This window comes from Phoenix dactylifera, chromosome 3 (genome assembly GCF_009389715.1).
Source record: "Phoenix dactylifera cultivar Barhee BC4 chromosome 3, palm_55x_up_171113_PBpolish2nd_filt_p, whole genome shotgun sequence".
NCBI classification, from domain to species: Eukaryota; Viridiplantae; Streptophyta; class Magnoliopsida; order Arecales; family Arecaceae; genus Phoenix; species Phoenix dactylifera.
The window spans coordinates 23,122,419-23,142,912 of record NC_052394.1 but is presented as its reverse complement, the minus strand read 5'-3'; the positions used below and the strand labels follow the sequence as shown (position 1 = coordinate 23,142,912).

Below are 20,494 nucleotides of genomic sequence, written 5' to 3'. Positions count from 1 at the left end.
CTGAACCCTCATGCTCTATTGTACTTGAATTAGCTTGGGTTTGACATCCACCATCCGATCCTGCAGTGCGGATTGCAAGTGAACAGTGTCGGGTACACAACCATGTGGCAGATGCCCATTCCAGAAGGCTCCATACGACAATTCATACATTTCAGCTCCCATGATGTTCCAATAAGCTGTCGCTATCTACTGCTTTCATGCACCACATTGTGCAAGGAGACCATCCATTGATAAAGATCTATAGCAGTTACTGCTTAAGCAGTAGTTGTATAATTTTATTGTACAAAGCAAGTTCCCCTTTTTATTCTCAGACAAATCCCGTCAGGAGTGCAAAGGCTGCAAATGTAAGTACATCAAGTTTTGTTCGACTTTTACCCTGCTGCAACAAATGGCAGAAAAGCGTTACACAATCCAAGGGGCGCCAAATATGTCGGAGTTCTTAAACTTCTGAAGGCTCCAAATACGTTTTTCATTGGTTCATTTCTAAGTCCAACTTTGTCCATGAAGCAAATGACAGAGCCATCTATTTTGCTTTTCCCTTGCCCTTTCCCTGGTGCTTCTTTGCTTCCAACTTGGCTTGTATTCTCGCAGCAGCTGCAGCCTTTGCCTCTTCTCTCTTTTTTTTCTCTTCCTCTTTGAACGCGGCTGCCATCTCCCTCTGCTTCTTTAATTCCCTGATTGAGATAAATACTGTCAATAGGCCAGCATCATTAGCTACCTGCACAGTAAGTTACGAATGCCTTCGCAACACATAAAAGAATCCAAAAACTCAGTCCATGCCACTCCGAGGCAATGTAAGTTCACAAGCCAAGCTGCAGCATCAATCTTACTGAAACGCAACCTAATCAACACCTTTCAGGCTTCTACCAATATAGGTCATGGATATTGCAAAATTAAAAATGATAAGTTTTCACGGGGCTTTAGATGGTACATCTACTACTCAGAGATATGTGCCTTCTGCTCATTAAATGGGATGTAACCTCAATAATATGGTTGGAACAGCACCGATGCATTCACCAAAGATTTGTTCATATAAGCATTCTGATGAGACTGGAATTTCTGGAAGATGTGAACTGATAAGCAAGTTGAATATGCATGCAATATCCCGTTTGGCCACCACTGTGCCTCATATGACATAGCAACACAATTCCAGATTTAAAGCAGATATCAATGCAGCAGGAATTGATAGTGCCACTTACTCAAGCCTTGCCTTTTCATCTGAAACACTACCAAGACTGGCACCTTTCCGCGGTCTGCAAGCCACCAGTTCCACCTCAAAGATCAGAGTTGCACTGCACCTCCCAAATTCTGCTAGTTAGCTTTACAGTTCATGGGTTCCCAGTAATAAAAATAGAGGTGCCAAAGGGATATGAGAGGGAAGTAAAAACATGGGCATTACTTTGGTGGTATATCTGGAGGAGAACCAGCACTTCCATAGGCATAGTCTGGCTTGCAAATAATTTTTGCAACCTCCCCAACCTTGAACAATCCAATGAATAGATGGCTATGTAACTAAATGTCTCAAACAAAAATCAAGAAAACCTCATTAATCTAGCCATAATGTTTAGTTTACCTTCATAGTTCTCATTGCTATATCCCAGGCCTTGATAACAGAGCCCTTCCCAAGCTCAAATGAGAAAATAGTATTGTCTTCATGTGTGGTATCAAAAATTTCACCAGTGTCAGCAAGGGTGCCTTCATAATGAACTGCCAAGTTCAGACAATCAAGATACTGAATTCATTAGCAAGGAAAAGTGGCCAAAAAACTAACATTCCTCCCTTATCAGGCAGAATATCACAGTTGATCACAAATCTTCATATATGCCCTAGAGAAAGGCGTGCCGCCAAAATTTACAGCCTTGAGAAGGCCATCTGATGTATCCATAATGATTCTACAACTTTTGGGTTTCTACAAATGTGGATCTGACATGCAGACAAATCCCTAACTCAAACATGCACTGCTGCTTTGTACTAGACCCCCAACATCACCCATTCAGGCTTCTCAGAAATCTGTGAAATCAGAAGGGTTCAAGTATTTCCATCATCGAAAAAAGGGTTAACTACTCGGAAGAATATCATGGTTAGTGGCATTAAAATCTGATGGCTGCTGTACCTCCAAAGGTCATGATTAACCTTTGGGCTTCAATACACAAAGGCCAAATAGGATTCTGATGTCTATAACAAAGATTACTCATGAGATTTTTGATAATAATGCATCAGATCATAGAGAAGACACATAATTATGAGTTAGACAATTTGGTCAGCATTTGCAATCATGCACAAAAGCTGACCGAAAGAAATTATAGCAGGAAAAACTGAAAACAGAAAAATAGCCTACAAAATGTATTGAAACCTAACTCCCAAGGCAACGGCATCAAGTTATAGACATTCATAGCATACAGAGGTAACAATTGGACTTATTGGGATTTTCAGATTTCAGCGATGGAATGCAACAACATAGATGTTATCATATTCTACAAGAAGTCTGGAAAATATTATATGGAATTATGGACAGAATATATACCACCTCTATGTAAGTAGGAATCTGCATGTAGAGTAATCAGCATTGACAAAGGATATATTTAAAGGCAGGAACAACTAATTCAGCAGAAACAAAGTCTAACATGTGATTGACTAAATAAGATGCATAGCTAAGCTCCGATAAGGTTTCTCCTGTGCTGTCATCATAAGATTCTGTTGGTTTATACTAGGTCACATTATAAACGCTGCAATCGATTAGATAGTTTATTTGCATGCCTACTCAAATGATCACCGCTATTTCAAAATGGCTAGACAAACAACAAAATAAGTGCTTATCTGGAAATAAAATCACGTTTGCATGTGTACATGCGTGTGCATGAGGGCATGAGAGAGAGAGAGAGATCATGGGGGATGCAATGAAAAGAATGAGGATCGGCAGAAATAGGAGCCTGACAATTTCCTTTTTATACATAAAAACATCATGAAGGCTTGTGACAGTAAGTTGTCAAAGATTGCTTCCCATTAAATGTCTGGTTAACTTCCAGAAAGCATTTCCTTGGCTAAGGATCAGAAGCAACCGCTTTGCAGGTAACAGGATATTACAGACACCTCATTTAAGGTTGACAGTTATATTCTTTTCAATCAACAAACATGATGAATAGGTTATAAGTGCAAGCAAAACTCGTTCTTTTGTCTTCAGGTTCTCTGTTAAGAAAGGAAAGCAAAGGGACTAGAAAAGAACTCAATTTGGTCCAGAGATTGGCTTGTCTTTAGAAAGTCCTCATCACTTTACCGATATAAGTGGAACAAGAAAACAGATTCAATGACAAGATTCAAAAGGTTTAGACAAGATCTCAGTCTTCTGACACAAGCATCATGTCAGATTGGAATTAAATTGTTTTCAAAAAAGCATATATCTTATTTTCTAATGTTAAGATATGCATGCATCAATTTTGAGAGTTATAAAGTTCTGGAAGAGTAAATACATATACAAGAAATCCGTTGATATTTTTGGGTAGAACAAACAAACCACAAGCTGACATCCATGGCTTGCCATATCGTCCACCAAAACCACAATAATCTAGCTATAAAAGTGAAAAAGGAATGCTCCCTTTTAAATTCCCTATCATCCTCTTCACTAAGCTCTGATGTACTCGACAAATTGATTATCCATTCAATCCTGCATTATTCTCAACTTGCTTTTACCTTTAATAAACTGATTTTACAAACAAGAAAGACAAGAAAACCCCAAAACTCCAATTATAAATTGCTTGTAGGCACCGAAAAAGGAAAGAGGAACTTTAACTTTTAAAAATCACGATCAGCTTTAAAAGAAACCAAGTGCAAACAACAGAGCAGAAGGCTGAGGCACAATTGTTCATGAAAATTAAAATCAAGGAAAAGAAGGCTGACAAACTCAAAACACGATAAAGGGTGAGTGGACAAAACTGTTTAATAAATCTCCAAGAATATATACACCAGGGACGGGAAGAAATGGTAGTAGAATAAGTTTCAGAGTGAAAGTTAATGAAAGTGATGAATCCTTAAGTGGTTTACTTATTCAGGGAAATAGGGGCTCAACCTAGTTGCAAATATGGCTATGTTCAACAGAAGCATTGAAGAGCACGATGACCATGTGGAGATGCTCAGTGTTTTTTGCATGAGTCAATGGCATTCCGTTGACCTTCCCTTCATGGACACTATTGACATGAAACAGTACATGCATGTAATAATAATTAACAGTATGCAGCTCTTACAGGCATAACTTGTGTCACTAGGTAAAAAGCACATTTAAGGCCGATGGTTTTCTAGTTTTGAGTACTTTAGCATGGGTTTCAAAAAAACAAGCTCAAAGTTTGAACTTGGCACTAGAATAGGATTTGGACCATAAAAGGAGCTGTTTTCCTCCTAGATTAATTTCAACAAACCAGCGCAGCTGTAAGTTTTAAGTTATCCTGCAATGAGAAGAGACCTCCATTGAATAGTTGAAATATATGAGTTATTTATTTATTTATTCAATTTGGTACATTCATGTGTTAATTTTTCTTGGCATATGAACCTACAGAGTTGAAACAAGAGTTGACAAAATGACCTATGGAAGTGGGAAATACAATTAGAAGGTTGGCAAGAATATGCATAACTAGTAGATCTTCAAAGTTTTACCAATAGAACTTCAAAACCTCATGTTGTTTTGTTCCCTTTAAGAAAAAAGAGAAAAACGATCCATACAACTTTACCTCATTATCGTAGTTTGGATATAATCAAGTCATAAATTGTAGAGGGGTTTAAATTGGATTGTGGATCAAACTATGGATAGTAAAATTTTTCTAATTCCTTGGAACATAATGAAGACATAAAATTGTGAAAACTGAAAAATGCATAATCATAAAGTAGAAGAATGAAGATGAAAGCCACATATATCAGAAGTGGTAGTTTCCACTATCTAAGCCCATATATAACATATGTCTTATGATCCAAGATATTGTATGATTCATTAGACAAATCTATCTTATCATCATAATTGATCCTGATCCAAGAATAACATCCAGACTGTCCAGGGCCATTTTTTTTCATCTAGACAGTAAGATCCGCATTGTGGATTATAAAATTTTAAAAATAATGTGCCTCATTGTCATATTACAAACTCTACATAATTGTCAAAGTAACATAGTTTCTCAATTTCAGATTTGAAGTTCCACATTTGCTGTTATTTTCTTCCCTATTATCAAGTTCAGATAAGGAGCAAAGCTGCCCAATTAAGTCAAACTGCCTAAAGAACAGTTTTAGTTATAGTATGCTTGTATAAATAAAGAGATAAAATATGCTAATTCTGTTATACCTTGAAGGCTGAATGTCTCAATTTTCATTTTGTGGAGCTAACATTACCAAAATTCAATCTGTTTGCTAAAAAAACAAGTAAATGAAAGCAGAGACATGTCAATACCATCAACAAGGGAAAGGTTCTCTGATGGTGCAATTGCGTCATCTCTGGCTTTCCTTATAACTCTCTTGACTACACCTCCATCCCCAGTCAAATCTACTGCATCATCCATGGCTATGTACTTTCAGAAACCTGTCAAAAAAGAAAACAAAAAAAGGAAAAAAGTAAAATTAAGGAATATCATGCAAAAAGAAGGTCCACCACACAAAAGACACACACACACACACAGAGAGAGAGAGAGAGAGATGCACACATGCATAGAGGCACCCAAGTAGACCTGGACATACGTATGCATGTTTAGGCCTGGAAAAGCTTGGCTCTATGCAATCAACGAGCCATAAGAAATAATAGTAGTTTGTATTGCTTCATGTGCATATAGATGAACAACACTAGTGGAGTGTCATTTGGACCAGAGAAATAACTGAAATACTCAGTCGCCACATCAAACAACATAACTAGCACAACTAATCAAGGAACCCAATCTCTGTAGCATTTGAGTTCTTGATTCCCCTTATATCGTTCAAGCTTCTCCCTTGATCATTCAATATTATCAAATGCCAGCTTTTCCAACCCCTTTGTAGTATCATTTGAGTTCTTGATTCCTCTTAGGGCTTGTTTGGATAATCCTGCTAGATCCTTAGGATTGGAAATATGGCTTCTAGTATTATAGAATATAATGCCTGGCCCAGCCCATGTTAACTGGACCTTGCCTAGCCCATTCCTACAGGGAGAAGAAAAAAAAAAAAGACTTGTTGAGGGGTTTTTTTCTCCTATGGGATTCGGGCCAACCCACTCCAAAGCTATTCCTAGAAATTCAATGAATATAGGCCTGCTCTGGCCTGTGATCCTGTGTCTAGTTGGATTGCATAGAATTATCCAAACAGCCCCTTATATTGTTCAATACTAACAGAGGTTAAGCTTCTTTCTGTATCACTTATCAGATGCTAATCTTTTCCAACCCTTCCTAAACTTCCACTCAATTCTTGTATAGTCCCATGCCCATTTTCCTGATCAGCAGCACATATACCCAAGCCCCTCCATGTAGGAGGTCCAAATTTATTTTTAGTGCGGAAAGCCACGCTAAATTAGTCTTCCATTAACTCATCCTCTTTTTATGTAGCATTTAACCTTTTCAATGAATTTCTATCTAACTATCTCCTCCTTATACCAAATGCTACCCTTAATAATCTAATCTCCGTGTGCATTTTATGTGCGAATGCTTGCTCTATTGCCTAAATTTCAGCCCAATCAACAAGTATGGCATCATATTACCTTGTAAGCTTTGTTCCTTCAGTCTTTCTAGCATGTTAAAAGACCAAAAACTTGGTAATATGTTTGTTTTAACTATAGTATCTTTTGCCAACAACAAACTAGAAATTTCATAGCCCTGAACAATATTTATTTGATGAATGAGAAAGAACAATATTGAATGAGTGTAATGCTATCACTATCAGATTTGTAGCCATTCTTGGTTATCCTATGGGGATAACTCCCTGACACAAAATACATGTTTTCTAGAAGAATTCATTATTACAATGAAAAAAGAAGATGCCATTCAGGTAGGAAACTCAACTGTGGAAAGAAGTTAAAAGATAATAAGAGAATTAAAGAGGAAAGACATACAATTGCCAATGAGTATGACAGAAATGAGATAGTTTAAAAAATAAATGCAAAAACTTTTAGGTATTTCTTAGTACAATAAGAACGAGTTGTTTAAGTAATGATTATTTAACATCAACTAGAATATAAATTGGTATTGTCTTGTAGTGATAAGAACCGATAATGCTGAAATACATCATAACTCATCAATAAGGCGGAAATTAAAAAAAAAGGCCAATTGTCTGAACATTATTGAAAGAACAGGTAATAACACTATCAATCAATTAGTAGTAACTATCACATATACCTTGAGTCCACAATTTAATGTAGGTTCTAAAACGAGAATACAATTACATGAATAATCAGGATTAGAATGTTTTGGACAAAATATTTTCTTTTGGAAGAAATATAAAAAAATATACTATGATATTTAGAAGTTCTAGACAGTATGTTTTGTTTGGGATAGAATTTCAAACCATAAGAAGTAGGGACATTACATTAAACCGAACAAGATAGGACCTTCTTGATATTCAATTTGAGCAACTCCACAGCCGCCTCAGGCACCATCTTCCATTACAGCCTACAGCTATAACGATGGTAGAATTTATGAACCACACAAGATTCAAGTACAAAATATGCTACATCAACTACTACTCATTGAATGGAGAAATTATTGCATGCACTGCATGCATCAGCTGGCGATGCATTGCGCCAATCACCGAGGTGCATTCCTATGAGTTCCGCTCATCTTGGTGATTGGCCCATAAGAATGTGCCTCGGTGATTGGCAGCCATGCTGGAGCATGCAATTCTGGCAATAATTTTTTTATTGGACGGCCAAGCAATGGCCTAGACACTAGTTCCCAACTAATAAAGCTCTCACCTTAAAAGTCAACTTCCTTCAATTTTTCCTGTCAAAATCACCAATAATTACAATCTTATTTTCCTTCTTTTCCATCATCCAAGAATCTTAGGTCTTCACCCAATTACGGTCAAAGTAAGATTCATGCAAGGATGCCCGTCGAGTATCTCATGTGAAAATACACAAACCCCGTCAGCAACCTTCAGCTGCATGTCTTGCGAATGCGTTTTGACTCGTGGCCCTGCATGCCCTCACACAACCCCGCGACTACAAGGTCAGATTAAGGATAGCTATAGGGTATTTCTCGTTGGCGGAATCCTCATCATGATTCATAGTCTTTACGTCGGCCAGGCCAGTACTGAACCGGTCCTTCACTGCTCCTAAGGCCCTTCATTTCTGATGGTACTGGGTGAAATTTTGCTTCTTTATCACCACCTTCTTTAAAGTTTAAACTTTAAACCCTTCTCCTCTCAACCCCACTCCTAAATTTTCCGTCCGGTCTTATCCGCCGCACCACCTAGATCAAAAAAGAAGGAATCAATCGGAACAAGAATTCGCAGATATATATATATATATATACAGAGAAAGAGAGAGAGAGAGAGAGAGAGAGAGAGAGAGAGAGAGAGAGAGAGAGAGAGAGAGAGATGCTTGTGGTATGGAAAGTTATGAATAAAATTCTAAGTCATATAGCACCCGGAGAAAGGGAAAACGAAAAGGCCAACACAAAATTTTCGATCAAGTGCCGTTTTGATCAATATTTTAACTTAATCGCGCAACAAGAACAACACAAACGCACGCAAAAAAAAAAAAAAGGAAAAAGAAAGGCAACAAGCACAACAAGCATAAAAAATGTTAAAAATGATTCCAAAACCCTAATCGCCGTGAACTACTACGCGATCCACAACAAGTGAATTCGAATTACCAACCGATCGAAATTTGAACGGAAAAAAAGGGGAAAAAACGCAAAGAAGCCAAGAAGGAAGGATTGCCTACCGCCGCGGATCCTTCTTCGCACCCCTCCCTCCAAGATCGCGAGACAGACGACCGATCTAGTCGTCGATCCCTTCGAAGAAGTACCGATTAGCGGGCCTCGATATATATCAATCCACCACGAGCCGAATCGCCCAGAAAGATGAGAAGAGAGGGGGAGGTTTCCTTTCTCTTCGCTTCCCTTCCCTTCCTCGAAAGAAAGAGAGCTTGGAAGAGGAGAGAGAGAGCTCTCGCTCCTCGGCGATGGCGTCTAGACGAGTAGGAAGAGCCTGGAAGAAAGAAAGAAGGCGACCCGCGGACTTCGACCCTATCCAATCTAAAACCATTCCAACTTCTAACGCAGCAAGCCCTCGGGCCATTCGCCGCTTCTCTTCCACCGCGTTCGCATCCCATATCCGCCGTTCCTATCTCGTCGCGCTGCTGCCCGATCTCTGTGATTCGTGCTGCAGTTTGTTTATCCATGATCGGGTGCGTCCGGTTCTCCATCAGAGATTGGCTCGACTACGTGATGCTCTTGTGGGCGCCAGGCAGGATGGCCTCGCCAAGGGCTGCGACATCGAAGCAGGCCAATGTGGTGGCAAGATGGCTCGCAGACCAGGACAAGGAGACAGGGTGTAACTCGGGTTGGCTTTTTAATTTTAAAATTATAGTACTTATAGCTTAAGTTTTCGGTAAAGTTCAACCCAGACTTCCTTTACAATAAGAGAAAATAGTTTGAATACTTCCCCACAATATATACCATTTAGACAATAAAGCCAATACCGGTACCATTATATTGTTAAATTCGGAGGCCGATTTAGCATATCAAATATAGGTACGTCTCCTATGCCGCATATTAATACTAAGCTAGTGCAGTATAGTATATTCCGTACTATTCGATCCGGTACGGTATATGTTGGGATCAATTGATTACTGCTATCTGTTAGAATATGGAAAGAGTGAAATATTTGAATTTTTTTTAAAAAATCAAGTTTTATTTATTGTGTTTTGCAGAATATCTTGTCAGCCTTCTTTAATTGAAGTATCCATGTTCAAAGGAGCTGTTTGATCCTTATCTAAAATTTTGGAGTAACCTCGCAACATCGGTGCGGAACGTTGAAAGACGTTAATCTATCTTTTTAAAAGAAGGCTGACTCACATCAGGATAAGAACTTATATAGTTGCACACTGAAGATACAAAGATTTTTCAAATCACTTACAAAATTGTTTAGCTTATTGAATAGTTTACTTACAAACCACTATTTTTTTGTAAAAGATTTTTATTGCTCTTTTGTGTTTTTCTTTTTTACAAATTCTTTTAAATAGTTTATGTAAACTTCAGTTTTCTAATAAAAGCCGGGTGGCTAAGTGGCTTTGCCTTCCTCTTCATAAATATATATATATATATATATATTTATTAGAGTTCAATGACCTTTGATGCCCTATGATGAGATCTAAATATGGAGTTTAGATTGTATACCAAATGCCTTCCATGGCATGTAGTTGAGATTAATTTGTTCGCATATCCTTATTTTGGCCTCCAAGATTAGATGGATAATCAAAGATGGCAAATCTATCAGTGTGCTCAATGATCCATGGGTCTCTCCAGCATCTCTAGCGCTTCTTCCTCCTACCTCTCATGGTGCAATCTTGGAGAATCAGAGGGTCTGTGACCCTATTGTTCAAGAAGAAAGGAAATGGAACAGTGCCCTCGGGGCTCATGTATCTGGGGAGATCTTGGCTTCCAAAATCCTCAGTGGCGATTCCGTTTTTCAGCTTTCCTTATAAGCTCGGATGGGAAGGTTCTCCTTCAACGCATGTTCGTATCGATGAGTTATATAAACTGTTCAGGGTTGACTTGATTAGATCCTATGACGTTGCTTGGTTGGAGAGGACTGACATGTCCAAGGGCAGCTCTCTTCCTTTGGAAAGTGGTGCGGAAGCGTCTCTCCTGTTACCATGTGATGCATCATAGAAGTGCCCGAATCCCTCCTTACTGTGATCTTTGTTCTGAAATTGAGAAGACTATTGAGCTTGTCTTGATGGGTTGTCCAGGCCCTCCAGGGGCCCCGCCTGTCTGGAGAATGGTTTCTTTTTATGAGACGATCCTTATCAGCTCTTCTTATCTGAACTCCTTCGCAAATGCTTAAAGCTGGTATTCTACGAGGTAGTTGCGACCTTAAGGTGACATTCTTGTGTTATGCTGCATATCATATATGAATGGTTAAGCATAGGACAATGCTTGATGACATTGATCAAAGCCATCAAGTGATCTTTATAAAGGCTTTGATTCAAACTAGTGATCCAATCGGGAAGAAGAAAGATTTTTTTTAACCCGTTCAACTCGGATCTCTAAAAATAGATGAAGGAATCTCAAAAATAGAGGTTAAGTCCTCTTTTCTTTCATTAATGATTAAAAAAAAGAGGTACATAGCCTCTATTTATAATGTGAGGTTCGCCCTAACACAATTTGGGTCGGAATTCTCTTTCTAATTTTAATAGGACTGTTTTTTCTAAAATAAACATCACTAATAGAAATCTTCTAAAAAAAGCTAAAAAATATCGAGGAGATAGATCTTGATTTCTATATCAACTCTGTCTTCCGTCGCTCCACTTGATTCTTCTCGTTTAGAGAGCTACGTCTGGTCAGAGTCTTACCTAAAAAGAAAATTTTTAGTTTGACCAGCCTTTTTTAGGGTCTAAACAATAGAATTTCATCCCAATTCAAAGTCCTAGTTATAGATTTTGAAAATATACCCAATTTCAAAAAAAGGATCATCTCAACGGGTATCGTATGACTAAGATCTGGCCTCTGAAAGTTTGGCATACGACTCGACTGTCCGATATGGTGGATCTTGTTTCTGAACTCTGTTCAGCCCTGCTCGTTAGTGACCAAAGTGATCCATATTGAGTTTGGTGATTCTCTTAAATATTTGTAGTGGCCAAAGTATTGCACATCGAATTTGGTGATTTTCTTGAATACTCATAATGGCCAAAGTGATCCATATTGAATTTAGTGATCCTTTTGAATATTCAAAGTGGCCAAAGTGGTATACATCGAGTCCGGTGATCCTCCTATATCAACTAGCGAATTCATTCTTGCTAACGCTCCTAGAGAATCCTTGATAGCTAGAGAAATCTGAAACTCTAGCCTAGCAGCTTTTACACCTTCTCAAATGATTATGCTCACTTAGGAGCTCTTAACTTCTGATTTTCTTAAGATCAACTTTGATAGTAGCATGAAACAAGTAAGGTTAAATGACTAGTGCTAGATTTATGATCAAAACTACAGCTGGCATTTGTAGTTGTAGGTGGATGCCATGTTTATTTGAGACTTTAGTAATTTATAGAGCTGAGAGTTGCATATGAGGGGTTAACTTTGGTGGTCACCATGCTTTCCCATTATCATCTTAGAAAGAGACTCCAAAACTATGATTCCATGGATATTTGGTTGGAATCTATGCCTCAAGGTGTCCAAACTAATGTTATACTTGGATGCTTTTGAGGCCAAGTATATTTATAGAGAGATAATAGTGCCGCGAACTGGGTTGCCGCCCATGTTGCAGATCACCTGGGCCATTTTGCTAGAAGTTCATCTCCTTGATTCCTAGCCAGCTTTACTACATTTTAACGGTGTGATGGGGGTGGGTGTATACAGCGAGATGGACATGTATGACGGTAGTAGGCAGCACACGCTAATGATGTGTAACTTTTTAATTCACCAGCTAAAGGAAGAGGAGAAAGGGGCCAAAGCTGCCGCCTCCCTCACCTGCCAAACCTTAGGGCTAAAGCTGAATCCACGTCCCCGCCACTTCGTTGTTTGATATCAACTCGGCAACTGTACTTCCCGATTCAAAAATAGTAAGCACATGCAGCCATGCACAGTGAAAGCGACGATGGCTCAGCGATCTATAAAATATTTTACCAATAATTCATCGTGTCAGCCTGTGACACCGGACTCGGCAGGCTCGCACACAGAGGGAGTCACCGGTAAACGTCACCACCTCTCTCTCTCTCTCCTGCCTTCCACCACCATCCGTCCATCCATCACTCCAAACAATTAACAGATCTAAGAACGATCTAGAAAAAGAAAGACTAAAGAAAGCACACAGTAGATTTATAGGTTAGGAGGCAGGCAGAAAGAATTAATCTTTTCCCCAGATGTTTGCGTATGCCAAAATTTTCTCACAGCATCAAGTGGAAGTGGCTGGTATAATTAGTTGCACCAACTCAACAGCACAAAGAAGAGGAGGGCCAGCCAAAGATTTCTCGAGTACATGGACACCATGAAGATATAAATGGTGAAGTAAAGAAGAAACAAAAGCATTCTAATCTGTCTTCCTTTCTCTTTTGTGTTGCATTCCTAGCCGCCTACGTTTCCTTCTTGGACGGCAGAGAAGACCGTCTCCCAGAAAGAAAGAAAACAAGAAGCAGATCGAAGCAACCAAAGAGTAAATAAATCATCATCAGGGGTAGTCTCGCCAGCAGATGAGCATGGTGACGCAGCGGCGCATGATGTAGAACCTGGCCCTCTGCTCCTTCACCAACCTCGTGCACCGGCTCGACAACGACCGCGACGTCCTCCCCTCCCTCTCGCTCGCCGGCCCATTAAACAAAGGTCCCCTGCCCTCTCCCACCGCCACCCTCCTGCTCCCCTTCTTCGACAGCTTCCACTTCTCATCCATGTAATCCTCCATCCTCCAAGTTTTCTTCCCTTCTTCTCGCTTGTATAAATGATGATATTATGAAAGATATCAAAACAAGAGAGAACAAGCTAAGACGGGGCAGAAAGACTCGGTTTTGTGTGGGTGGCTAGATGAAGAGGAGACTGTGGGGGTCGGGGGTGGCCGTAGATACTCTCTTATAGAGGAAGTGGAGGTGGGATCCCACCTCTCCTTCTTCTTTTTCTTTTTCTTTTTTTTGTTTTCTAAACGGAAATCTATCTTGAAAAGGATCTGTTCCCGAGACTGGCGTCAGAGGTGCCCCTTAGCTTGGTAAAACTACGAGAGAGAACTAAACGGAAGGATCTAGTCGGCACTCCCTGCGGGCCGAGGTTAAAAACAAAGATTAAACTTAAACCAGAAGGCACATGTAGTTTGCTCGTCTGAAAGAAAAAGAAAAAGAAGTGATGCAACCAGTAACATCAGACGAGGTTTGATAAAATTTGTAAAATGGTTGTATATTTTCAATTTAATAGACGGTGGTGATGGAATGGACGGCCTTCTAGTTGATGATGCGATTAGACTAATTGCCACAGGGTATGGTGATCTTTGGACGGTGACTGACACGCTCGTTGGATGGCTCCGAGTTTGATGAAATCCCTCCAAGTTGGCGGTTTTGTCGGTCTTGTAATAAAGCTGTCGCAGTTTGCTGCTTTAAGGCTGCCGCTTGCATTCAATCTAGGTTCCAAACATCTGCACCAGATGAGTGTGAATGAGTCTTTGGTGGACGTCGTGAACAGCGAAGATGTTTATCTTGAGATCCAACAAGGCTGCTTGTGTGCGTCTTGGAGGCTAGGATACGTTCTGGTTAAGAAAATTATGGTTGAATATGATCGATGTTATGGTTATTTTTCGGTAGAGTTCTTGAACAAATCTTAATCGATGTCTTGTCTGCAATTACCCAACTAAGATTTACCATGTTCAAGAATTCAGCTCAACCTAAATGCTCTAGAAATTTGGCTGCATCAAAACTCAGTCATTTGCCGTAGACACAGCTCCAAAATATGTTCGAGGTGCAGATGAAAGGCTATTTCCTAGATTCTATATCGAAGTTAACCAATCCAACAAAGAAAACACTTTATACGAGTTAATTATATCACCTCGACATGGAATTAACCTGGAAACATTACCTTCCAAGAGACCCTCAAATGAACACTACCCTAGCCATTCCTTTTGCTTGAAGGCTTGTCTCAGTAATTAATATGCAGCTCCAAGAACCAAGATCAGTAAACAAATAAAAGAAAACCATACCCTGGGCAATGGCTGCATTCTAAGGCCCATGTACACCTGGATCCAGCTCAATGTTGCCAACTTTTAAACTGGGCCCCACATGGACCAGTTGCTCCTGACGTGTCGGTCAAAGACAGCCGTGGTGGGACCGGGTCGAGGGGCATCCTAGGTCCAAGAGTGGCCTTGTGAAGTGAGTTAGGTTTCTGGGCATGGGCGCTACTTGGTGGACTTGAGATAATGAGAGCGGGACGCGGAGCAATGATGGGCCGGCGGTCCGACCCCTAGTCGCCGACAGGGATTGCGACGCCACCAAGAATGTGCAGAACAGCGGGACATCCACGGCCAAAGGAGCCACTAATGCTCGATGTGACAACGACATGATTAGCATATTGCCACGTCTGCCTGTGCTGACTAATCATAAGCATGCGGCCGTCCCTTGTGCCCAGTCCGCATCTTCAATTTGTCCCTTAGATGAAATATATATATATATAAATGTTATATATTTAAAATATTAAATTAATAATATATATTATGAATAATATATATATATATATATATATATATATATATATATATATATATATATATATATATATATATATTTGTCTAGACTTGTAACCTTTTGAGTGAGTATTTTGCTACGTGAGCTCGACTTGAAAATTGTTCTAGTTAGTGAAACTCGACTTAGGCTTGGTAGTAGTTGAGTTGAGTCAAGCTTGGATCCAAGTCAAGTTTAAGTAACTCGCAAGTTGCTCATCTCATTTGAACTTCTAATTTGAAGTCAATGTTCTAAAATTTTCAAGATTTCAAGATAGATAGCATTGTATATCTACTTTTCAAGTGCCTCGTCTCAATTGATATACATATGGATAAGGATTATAATAAGTTAAAACTTTATTTTGTATCTTGTACTTTAAAGCTAGCAGTGGATATAACATTCCTTTTTCCCCATGCTCATGCACTCCATAAATGCAAAACACACAAAGCTTGATTATATGAGCAATCATACAAAACATGTTTCATCCTTCCAAAATACAGCATAATGTGAAAACTACAAGAAATTCTTACTTACAATTTTTTGTAAGAATGAAGAAAATTATAAAATTATTTGATATCATCCACTGTCTGTCTCCTCTTACGTACTGGAAGTATGACATATAAGAATTTTGAGTCATATTACATTTAGCATGTGTCTACATTTGCAAACCTTGGTAGAAAATTAATGATCACTTGTCTGTCTACAACTAGTGGTTGTTGTTTCTAAGCACTCGAAAGAAGAGGGCAATAGATGATATTCAACTACTGTCTTTTATTTGCCTAAGATCTTTGTTTCCATGTTCCCTATCGACCTATCTGTCCATATATTCTTATTTGCTATTTTGTTGCTGACACCTAATTCTTATTCACCGAAGATCCACCATACCTAAAATCCATGTGATAGCTAATAATATAATGCATGATATTCCAAGACTAATGGTAGTAATATAATTTTTCAAAATTTCCAGGATATTTTTTATTTATAATATTTGATTTTAGAGATGGTTGTTCAACTGTCGTCCTTCAGCATGAATTCAAAACCACTGCATAAAATTGATCAAGTTTTCGTGCTCTGGTATCTCATAGAAGCAGCAAGAAGTTTGGATATATTTTAAGAAACGGGGGGGCAAGAAGTATCTTTTGACCGATTGGAAGCTTGAAAGGATCCCCTGTCTGCCATGTGCACGGTACAGGCTTCTTGAAGCTGCTGTTGTACAAAAATAGCCCTCCTTTAGTTGGAAGCATAAAAAGATACCGACATAGCTTGTGCTGGGGAGTGGATCGGTCAAAGATTTTGATATGTTCCATAAAAAATATTAATGCATGAACCAGCACTCAATTACCAACCCCGTGCAGAGGCATCTCTGGATTGGAGAAGACGAGGTGAGATTCTACCACAACTCTGTCATGTGCTAGCTACAGCTCCAAATTTGAATGAGACAAAGCGAATGATATGATGGATATGGACCAATTTAGCTTAGTTCTTGCTAATGGGCAATCATTATATGATGACGTAGGGTAGGTATGGGAGTTTTTGGTGCATGGGTGAGGGTGCTAGAAGATTTGGCCTAGGTTATAGGTTACTTTGAGCATAACTTGATATTATAAAACCTAGATTTGTCCTAGGTTGGAGGTTACTCTGTGAATAACTTGATATATATTGCATAATTGTCATGGTATATATCTGTCTCAGCAAGTCCGAGCTAAAGTTTGTCTGTATACACTATTTTGCAAGTCCGGGTGGTGAGCTTTTAATGATTAATCTAAAGAGAGGTGCATGCGGCGCAGTATAAATCGATCATGAGCTGAGCTGAGCTTTTTATTGATGGAAAACACACACAAAAAGAAATCAAAACCACAGCAAACATCAACATGGCAGTTGTAGGGCGTGCCACGTAGCCATCTAGCAAGATGTTGTTTATCAAGGCTGAACAAAATGAACAACACCCAAAACATTTAAAGGAAATCCAACAAAACCCCAAAAATTGACCGGATCTGGCTGTCAATATCAGCACTTCGGAAGATCGGATGGTGGTGGCGGCAGCTTCTGTCCGGGGAGTGCCCCGTCATTGACCACCCACGCCATCGTCAGTCCCCAGCTCAGGTGCACGTCGAAGTGGCAATGCATGAGCCACACACCTGTCATTCACGCAAAAGTCAACGGTCAACCGTAAATTCCAAGTCAACTTTCTATCATCTTAATGGGCTCGACGATAACTCAAAACAACTTCATGGGCCTACCTGGGTTATCAGCCCGGAATCGGATGGCAATCCATCCGCCGGACGGCACTCCTGCGGTGTTCCTCTCGACCGGGTCCACAAGATTGAACCTGGCGGGATCCTTGAGTGGGTTGTAGTTACCGAAGCCTTGGCCGACGATGTAGATGTTGTGGCCATGGAGGTGCAATGGGTGGCTCTCAGCACCTTGAATGCTGGTGTCCTGCATGACTAGCTCCACGCTTGTGTTGAAAGGCAGCACGACCACCTTGGTCCCATTGCTCACAAAGGTGTTGTTCGGTGGGGTCCCAGTGTAGTTGAATGGGAATGGAGGGTTGTTGGGGAAGTCGGTCGTGTAGACCCCCTTGGACTGCCCCTGGTAATGGGCCTGGAGGAGAGCCATGGAGGGCAAGGAAAACGACACGTTGTTCACCGATGCGGCGAACTTGGTCCCATTGGGCCCTTGGCATGTCTGGTTCTTGGGGCACGGCCTCGTGCCGAGCCCGACGGTGAAGTAGAAACGCCGGTCCACGGTTCGGGCCACATTGGCCGGAAACTGCGTGCTCGCTAGGCTGCGCAACTTGCTGCTGAAGTTTGCCGCAGCGGCAGTGTCATTGATGGCTGGGAGGGTTGGTTTGAGGAGCGGGAGCTTTTTCATGGAGCTGGATGAAGTGGACGTGTACTCGAGGAGGCCAGCGACGGTGGTGTTGTCGAAGGTGCCGAGACCGGTATTGTAGGGCCTCGCAGCCATGAAGAAGGTGGCATTTGGGGAGGCGGGCTTGGTGCGGAGGAGAACATTGGTGGTTTCGCCTGGCCCGATGAGGATGGTGTCCGTTTCAAAGGGCTTCACGTAGTTGGCGTCGGTCTCCACGACGGTCATGTAGTGGTTGGCAATGCTGAAGAAGAGGTCGTCGTTGAGTGCAGCGTTGATCAGCCGGAGGAGGTACGTCTTTCCGGGCTTCACTTTTAGCTTGAAAGTATCTGTCAATCGTGAAAACATTCTAAACTTCCTGAGCTCGCGTCGACAGGAACAATAGGGGAGCAACAGTTCTGGGCCTGGCTAATAAGCCTATAAATGGGTTACCGTAGCTAAACTTTTGTACTAGTCTGGGTCAAGCTTCGTGCTTGGGCAACCAAGGCCCAAAGCTAAATCCTACTGCGTAATCTTTGTTGGGCACGAAGGTTTTTAGGCAGGGTCTATTTCCTAATCGTTGAAAATACTACGTAGTTGGGCCCTGGACTGGGCCATATTCATGCCTGTGTCTTGTTAAAAACGGTTCCATATTCCCATTACTACAAGCAGAAATTGGACCAAATTGGAGTTACCTTGCGCTTTGGCTGAACAATTGGAAAGGGGACCAGGAAACCCATTTATCGTATAAGCTTCAGAGACATTTGGGCCTCCACCAGTCTGAAGAGCCTGGGCGATGACGGCCTCGGGGTCTTCATTGAACCACTCCCCTGTGATTTAAGAACCAGGTTAGCCGCGACCTAGCTGATTAATGCTCAATGACGAACATCTTTTGGAAAAAAATAAAAATAAACTGTAGATGCCGGTCGTCATTACCAAAGAGAATGGGGACTTCTTTGTAGGGATTGGGGAATGGGTACCGAACGCCGCGCGCCGGGAGGATGACGATGGGTCCATAGACCGTGGCCCGGAGCCAAGAGTGGTGAGCGTGCCACCATAGGGTTCCTCTCTGGCCAACTACTGTGAAGTTGTAGACATAGCTCTGGCCTGTTTGGATTGGGCACTGGGTTATGTATGCCGGGCCATCCGCCCAGCCACTTCGAAGCTGCCGAACGCCATGCCTGCCCATACATGTCATCATTCCTTAGCCCAGTCTAGTTAGCATATGCTTGTAAAACCATATTATAGTTCGATAACGAGCTGTCATCTCAGACTCATGTAAGCTTATACATCCATACCAATGTATGGTGATATTGTTCTGGACATGGTTGATCACCTTCACAACAACCTGATCACCTTCTCTGACTACGATCCGAGGCCCTGGAAACTGCCCGTTCACCGTCACCATGCTCTTGGTGTGACACAGTCGTGTCACATTTTGCAGCCTTACCTGCAAAACCAAATTGTGGCCAAATATATAAGACAGTGAATCATGTTATAACAATGGCTAATCAATCTCCAGTTCCAACAGGCTACATTACATACATTAAACATATAGTGCCTCGTAATGCCTGCCGACATCTCTGGGAGCACTAGGACAACACTCAAGGCAAGAAGAAAAGCTCCCATGGAGACTTTTGAAGGAGGAAGAGGGGCACTCATACTTTACTACTTCCAAGGGAGTGGGAGTTGTGTTCTCTTCTCAGCTTTGGCACAGCGATCTGCGAACGTTATGGGAGTCGAATATATAGGAGACGTGTTTGGTTGATTAGGTGAGATACGTGGAGAATAGGATACTGTTCCTTTGTCGTTGGCGTCCCATTTCCTCAAGCATGGGCCTTGGCCGGTTGGCCCGCGCGTTGGTCGAGCTGAACTTTAGAGTGTTGATAAAGAAAGAAACGCTTTGCCACTGGACTCAGGCATCAGTTGGATTACCAAAACCACCCCACCCTTCCTCTTCGATCCGTCTAACTTCATGAATACTTTCTAAGCTTCCAGTAGGAAGCAAAAGGGTTTTCTTGTCATCTCGCAGGTACTCTTTCAGTTTGGGGGTTTAGCTTAGAAGCGTATGGTTGTTGCGGTGAAACTATTGCACTTACCAACTTCCAAAAGAAGTTTGGCTTTCCTTTCTTATCCTTATTTGGGACCCCACCCCTTCATTTGATTTGCCTTGACCGAGTGGAGGATTATGTCCCGCCGTCACCTTAGGTCCGTTCTGTCTGCCAGCACCCGGCACGGTAAGAGCACGGTTTCATTGTTACCGTGCATGGGTTGACACACTTGTTCCACGTACTTGATAGGCCTGTA

The 20,494-nt window shown here is 41.0% G+C and overlaps 2 protein-coding genes across 7 annotated transcripts; both read right to left on the bottom strand.

Moving 5' to 3' along the window:
- Positions 1-193: 193 nt before the first annotated feature.
- Positions 194-9,244, bottom strand: LOC103704158 (peptidyl-prolyl cis-trans isomerase FKBP20-1). Of its 6 annotated transcripts, none has more exons than XM_008787343.4 (8): positions 8,876-9,218; positions 7,904-8,399; positions 7,519-7,607; positions 5,426-5,554; positions 1,574-1,707; positions 1,400-1,479; positions 1,200-1,292; positions 194-674 (listed from the first exon to the last, which is right to left on the bottom strand). In XM_008787343.4, exons 4-8 carry the CDS (start codon positions 5,532-5,534, stop codon positions 524-526), a joined length of 567 nt encoding a protein of 188 aa, XP_008785565.1. In that variant the 5' UTR covers positions 5,535-5,554; positions 7,519-7,607; positions 7,904-8,399; positions 8,876-9,218; the 3' UTR covers positions 194-523. The 6 variants fall into 6 exon arrangements, with proteins under 6 accessions (XP_008785565.1, XP_008785566.1, XP_017697526.1 ...); XM_008787344.4 differs by having other exon boundaries at positions 7,541-7,607; XM_017842037.3 differs by having other exon boundaries at positions 7,519-7,601.
- A 7,885-nt stretch (positions 9,245-17,129) lies between these two features.
- On the bottom strand, positions 17,130-19,893 carry LOC103704159 (laccase-17-like). The gene is made up of 6 exons (XM_008787346.3): positions 19,733-19,893; positions 19,486-19,637; positions 19,124-19,368; positions 18,883-19,017; positions 17,581-18,537; positions 17,130-17,478 (listed from the first exon to the last, which is right to left on the bottom strand). Exons 1-6 carry the CDS (start codon positions 19,847-19,849, stop codon positions 17,348-17,350), a joined length of 1,737 nt encoding a protein of 578 aa, XP_008785568.2. The 5' UTR covers positions 19,850-19,893; the 3' UTR covers positions 17,130-17,347.
- Between the last annotated feature and the right edge of the window lie 601 nt (positions 19,894-20,494).

Coding starts and splice junctions, on each gene's coding strand:
- LOC103704158 (XM_008787342.3), bottom strand. CDS start 5,534: ATGGATGATGCAGTAGATTTGACTGGGGATGGAGGTGTAGTCAAGAGA. Junction 1,708..5,425: donor GAACCTTTCCCTTGTTGATG/GTATTGACATGT, acceptor TGAACTTGGCAG/TTCATTATGAAGGCACCCTT. Junction 1,480..1,573: donor TAGCAATGAGAACTATGAAG/GTAAACTAAACA, acceptor GGATTGTTCAAG/GTTGGGGAGGTTGCAAAAAT.
- LOC103704159 (XM_008787346.3), bottom strand. CDS start 19,849: ATGAGTGCCCCTCTTCCTCCTTCAAAAGTCTCCATGGGAGCTTTTCTT. Junction 19,018..19,123: donor AGAAGTCCCCATTCTCTTTG/GTAATGACGACC, acceptor CTTAAATCACAG/GGGAGTGGTTCAATGAAGAC. Junction 17,479..17,580: donor ATTCCGGGCTGATAACCCAG/GTAGGCCCATGA, acceptor CGTGAATGACAG/GTGTGTGGCTCATGCATTGC.